We start from the raw sequence: 5,747 nt of genomic DNA on the forward strand, positions 1-5,747 counted from the left end.
AGTGTGTGAGAGTGACAGTGACAGAGCAGGGTATGTGTTAGTGTGTGTGACAGAGCAGTGTGAGACAGTAACTGTGACAGTGAGTGTTTAACATTGAGTGTGAGTTACAGTGAGTGTGACAGTTAGTATGAGTGTGTTTCAGTTAATGTTAGTGTGACAGTTAGTGTTAGTGTTACAGTTAGTATGAGTGTGTTACAGTGAGTGTGACCGTTAGTGTGATTGTGTGACAGTTAGTGTTAGTGTGTTACAGTTAGTATGAGTGTGATACAGTTAGTGCGAGTGTGTTACAGTTAGTGAGAGTGTGTTACAGTGAGTGTGACCGTTAGTGTGATTGTGTGACAGTTAGTATGAGTGTGTTACAGTTAGTGTGACAGTTAGTGTTAGTGTGTTACAGTTAGTGCGAGTGTGTTACAGTGAGTGTGACCGTTAGTGTGATTGTGTGACAGTGAGTGTTTCAGTGAATGTGAGAGTGACAGAGCAGTGACGTGATGACTGCTGGTCTCGGCCTCACGCTGACAGTTGTACCACGTGACATTTCTCTGAGACCGCCCCTCCCCGATCACGCGCCGAATTAGGTCCCACCCTGATCACTTGCGCGCGTAACCCCGCCCCTCCCCCGCACGATCAGTTGCCAAGAGAGCTCCGCCCCCCCCTCTCCCAGCGGTCGCTCACTGATGACGTCTTCCCTCCCGTCTCATTGTGGAAGATGGCGGCCGCACCGTGAGCGCGCCCCCTACGTGAGGTGAAGAGAGCGAAGGGAGCGCGCACCGAGCACCGGGAACCCCCCTCCCCATCCCAAACTCAAGCATGAAACGGCAGAGCGAGCGCGGAGAGCCGGGCCGAGCAAAGAGAGGCCGGGAGAGGAGAGAGGAGGCCGGGGGGGCGCATCACAAGAGCTCGGGGAGGCGGGAGAGGCCTAACCAGACCCCCGGGGCCTCCTCCTCTTCCGCCCGGCGGCCCCGGGAAGCCCCACGACCTCTCCTACTACCGCCCCCCACTGAGGCCCCGGGGCTGGAGTATAAGACCCTGCTGGTCAGTAACCTGGGGTCCACCTTACCGGAGGCGCTGGTGGAGGATGGCCTGTTTCGACACTTCCAGCGCTTTGGGGACATCAGCGTCAAGTTGTCGCACACCCCAGAGCTGGGCCGCGTGGCCTACATCAACTTTCGCAGGCCGGCAGAGGCTCGACAGGCCCGGCACGCCAAGCTCCGCCCGCTGCTGTACAACCGCCCGCTACGTATTGAGCCGGTGTTCACCCAGCAGCCCCGCCGGCCCGAGCCAACTCCGCTGGCCCTCACTGCCCTGCCCAGCTACCCCCGCACCACCTCCCCGCGACACCTGCTGCTGCCTGCCCCTTCCGCCTCGGCGGCGGCCTCCGGGGATGGCTACTACCCGCCGTACGAGGAGAGGGCTCGGGGGGCCACCTACGGGACAGGCAGCGCGACTGAGGACGAGCAGCTGGCCCCAGAGGACGATCACCGGGCCACACGCAATCTATTCATTGGGAACCTGGACCACAGCGTTTCGGAGCTCGAGCTGAGGAGGGCGTTTGACAAGTACGGCCCCATCGAGGAGGTTGTTATCAAGAGGCCGGCAAGGGGCATGGGGGCGGCTTATGCCTTTCTCATGTTCCATAACCTGGACATGGCTCACCGGGCCAAGCTAGCCATGAGCGGCCGCCTGCTGGGCCGCAACGCCATGAAGATCGGCTATGGCAAAGTCAACCCCAGTACGCGACTCTGGGTGGGAGGGTTGGGGCCCAGCACCTCGCTGGCTGCACTGGCTCGGGAGTTTGACCGTTTTGGGAGCATTCGCACCGTGGACTATGTGAAGGGTGACAGCTTTGCCTACATCCAGTACGAGAGCCTTGACGCTGCGCAGGCCGCCTGCACGCAGATGAGGGGTTTCCCGCTGGGGGGGCCCGACCGCAGACTCCGAGTGGACTTTGCCAATGTGACCCCAGAGGAGGCAGCAGCGGCTGCGGCCCGTTACGCGCACCTCCAGCCCACCCCATACCCGCTGCCTCTGCCCTACGAGCTGCTGCAGACAGAGGCGTACAGCCGGCATCGGGCAGCACTGGAACCAGACCTGAGGGTGAGGGACCGGACCCCCCCACACCTGCTCTACTCTGATCGAGAGAGGCCCTTCGTGGAGGCCGGCTGGGTAAACGCTGAAAGACGAAGCATTGGGCAGGGGGCACGGAGCAGGAGTGGGGATCGTGGGGGGGGAGGAGGAGGTGGGAACAGCTCAAAGACGAGGGAGGAGAGGAGGCGGCGGCGCAGCCTGTCAGGGGAGAGGGGGAGGAGCAGAGCAGAAAGGAGCCCAGAGAGGTCCAGGAGGGAACCCCCAGAGAGAGACCCTGGTACCCCACCCACTCCCCAACACAACCACCGCCCCCCGCCCCAGGACAAGCCCCGGCCCCCCACCCCTGAGCCCCCCCAGCCCCGCAGGAATCACCACCCCCGCCCCCCCGAGCCTCCCGCAGATAGCAGACAGTCCCCTGGGGGAGAGAAGGGACGGACGCTGCCGCCTGTCTGGTGCGGGCACCTAGTACTGAAGAACAGCTGCTTTCCCACCTACCTGCACTTCTTGGAGGGTGACCGTGACGTGCCTGGTGCCCTGCTCAGAGAACGCACTGCAGCTGGGGGGAGCAGCCTAGCACAGCTCAAGATCGCCCAACGACTCCGGCTGGACCAGCCCAAACTGGAGGAGGTGACCCGCCGGGTGAGGCAGGGCACTGCCGGGGGCCACGCCGTACTCCTCGCCACTCAAGCACCGCAGACAGAGGGGGCAGTTCCTGGGGAGCCGGGATTACAGAGACGCCTGCTCAGGAACCTGGTCTCCTATCTGAAGCAGAAGCAGGCGGCCGGCGTCATCAGCCTGCCAGTGGGAGGGGGCGGCAAGGGCAGGGACCCCAGTGGCATGCTCTATGCATTCCCACCATGCGACTTCCACCAGTTGTACCAGCAGAGTGCCCAGCGTACTGTAGGCAAGCTGGAAGAACACATGATCATTGTGCTGGTGAAAGACGGTGCTTGATTTAGGGGGCGCTGTGCCCGCCGGTGCCCTCACTCTCCTGTGCCCTGTCCTCTCTTATGGTTTTCAGCAGTGGGGGGGGAGGGGAACCACTGAGATTTGTTTCAACTTTGACTAAACAGAGCGGGATGGTTTAAAGATGGTTCCCACCACTGCACAGCACTGTAACTGTGTAGCAACCGATAACACCTCGTCCATCACACCGCTCTGCACGTCGCTCCGCTGTGTGCTGCAAGCAGAGGTGTTGAATGTTGCTAAGCGGCTATAGTCTGGGGAGCGGTGGTCCCGTCTTCTCTTCCCCTTCCCCCACCCCACCCCCCTCCCCGCTGATGGGATCAGGGCAATTTTTTTTTATATATATAAATAACTGAAGTTTCCCAGTAAATTTGCTAATTTGCTGCCGGACGGATGATACATATATTTTTTTTTTTACCTTGTCTGCCTGATGTTTTTCTGCTCCCTAAACTTTGCAGAGGGTCCTTAGCGTCTATGTTTTGTCTTTTTGGGAAGGGGGGTAGTGGGGGGGGGGCAGCGTTCCTTGTCACAGTAGGGGAGGGTGTTGTGTTTTTAGGGTTGAGTGTCTGTGTTGTGCTGGAGACCCCACTAGTGGGAGGGTCCCGAGAGTGCCTTATGTTCCTGTGACCTTAGCGCAGTGTGTGGCCCCCTCCAGGTGCTGTCGCCGTGTTCCTCTGGTGGCAGTACTCATCCGTGGGTCCCCAATGTCTTATTAGTGTGATCTAAGCTCCCTGTTAGTAACTAGAGGCCCCCCCACCCCCCAGGGTGAGACTCGGCTCGTTATCTCTGCTTAGCAAAGCCTTGTGTGCGGGGGAGGGAGGGGCTATTTCCGCACCCTGAAAATGAGTTCTGTGTTCACTGTGTCCCCTTTCTATCTCTAGAGGGAAACATGGGAAATTAACCCTGTCATTGCCAGAAGAGCCAGCAACATATGGCGACAGTGTGTGTAAATAGGTAATTGCACACACACTCACCTGTACATACATACACGTGTGTGCAGTTCGATGCTTTCCAGGTTCTTATAATAATGGCCTGAAAATACAGTAACATGCGGATAGAAGGTTCTCGCACAATCTCCCCCTTTTTTTTTTTTTTAGAGGTTTTGTGTTTAAGAAGAGCGGCTGAGACCTTTGTAACTGGGTTTGGGATGTTGGCCTGGAATCTTTTGGCTTTAATTGGTGGCTTCTCCGCACACTCGCATGAAATGAAATGAGGTAGTTGCGGAAGCGTCAATCCTGGTTCTGAGCTGATCCGCCCGGGTGCTGTCTTGGCACTTTCACCTGTAATCCTCCAGTGAGTTGTTAGTAAGGGCGACCGCTTCAGGAAGTCTCGCTAAGGTTTACTCCAACTATTCTCCCTTGTGTGGCCTTTCAGTAACCCAGGGGTTCTCAACTCCAGTCCTAAAGACCCCCCCCCCCCCACCCCCCGCAACAGGTCAGGCTTTCAGGATATCCCTACTTCAGCACAGGTGGCTCAATTGGTCCCTGCTTCAGCACAGGCGGCTCAGTCTCCAACTGAGCCACTGATTGAGCCATCTGTGCTGAAGCAGGGATATCCTGAAAACCTGACCGGTTGGTAGGTCTTGAGGCTGGAGTTGAGCATCACTGACTAAGGTGCCCAAATCCTTCTTATGCCGTGATGGCGGATGGTGTTGCCTGCTGAACGGAGGCATGGCCCCGAAATGACAGTGGCTTTTGAAGATTTGAGCAGCTTAGTGAAGGCCACACAATGAGGAGAATATTTTGAGTAAATCAAAGTGGCGTAAGTTCCTGAAGCGATCGTTGTTGCTAACACCTCACCGGAGGCTGGGGGGTTTCCCTGCATTGGGCCGCCCTGTGATGGTATATATCTGCAGTGTGAGTGCGCCTAATATACTCGCAAAACGCCCTTGCCAGATCTTCCATGTTTCCTGTCCCTGGGTTTGTGTTGTGGGAATCTGCAGCGGGCTCGTTAGTGGGGGTTGGGAGAGGGGGGCCTCATTCTCCGGTCTCGGGTCTCATTGGCCGGTTAGCTTTCCACGTCCTCGAGCTGCAGGGCCCCACGTGAATACAAATCAAGTCCCAACACAGACACCCTTTCCATGGCGTGCAAATCTATTTCATGGGTTTAATTCTAACGGTTTACTATTTTGCTGACATCCGCTGTTACCATGGCAGCTGTGGTTTTAAGCTGCATCGCAGCGGCCATTTTAACTTCCCGGGGAGTATAATTTTGTTTCCAGCAACTGCTATATCCAGAATGTAAACGGGGAAGGACAGCTAAAAACTGCAGCAATAAAAAGGTGTAAAGAAACATTGAGTTTTTATAGCGAGTTGAGGGGTTTGGTTCTTGAACGCCTATTATCTCTGTTTCAGGCCCTTTCATCACCGAAGGGTTAAACCACAACATGTGCATTACTGTTCCCATTGTAACTGTGCTGCAGGTGCAGAGGGCGGCGGCGGCCGCGTGCAGTCCAGGGGACGTCGGGCGGTAATGATGCAAATAGTTATGTTGCTGAGCACTTTCCTTTGGAATCAGCATAGTATATTGGAATAGCCAATACCATGATCCCATGCAGCAGTGAAACAAATATGTATGTTTATACGTGTGTGTGTAAATCTGTGTATGTATGTATACATATACTGCGTGTGTGTGTGTGTATACGTGTGTACACATGCACACATTCATATATACACATTCACACACATGTATGTACA

General features: G+C 56.3%; 1 protein-coding gene across 1 annotated transcript; it reads left to right on the forward strand.

Annotated features, from left to right (window-relative positions):
• The first annotated feature begins 642 nt into the window (after positions 1–642).
• RBM15B (RNA binding motif protein 15B) lies at positions 643–3,441 on the forward strand. Its single transcript, XM_075574191.1, has one exon. The coding sequence runs from the start codon at positions 808–810 to the stop codon at positions 3,037–3,039; it is 2,232 nt and encodes a 743-aa protein (XP_075430306.1). The 5' UTR covers positions 643–807; the 3' UTR covers positions 3,040–3,441.
• Positions 3,442–5,747: the final 2,306 nt, after the last annotated feature.

The sequence above is a fragment of the Ascaphus truei genome, chromosome 17 (assembly GCF_040206685.1).
Source record: "Ascaphus truei isolate aAscTru1 chromosome 17, aAscTru1.hap1, whole genome shotgun sequence".
Lineage (NCBI taxonomy): Eukaryota > Metazoa > Chordata > Amphibia > Anura > Ascaphidae > Ascaphus > Ascaphus truei.

Excerpts from the sequence above, each read along its gene's own strand:
- RBM15B (XM_075574191.1), top strand. The coding sequence starts at position 808 with ATGAAACGGCAGAGCGAGCGCGGAGAGCCGGGCCGAGCAAAGAGAGGC.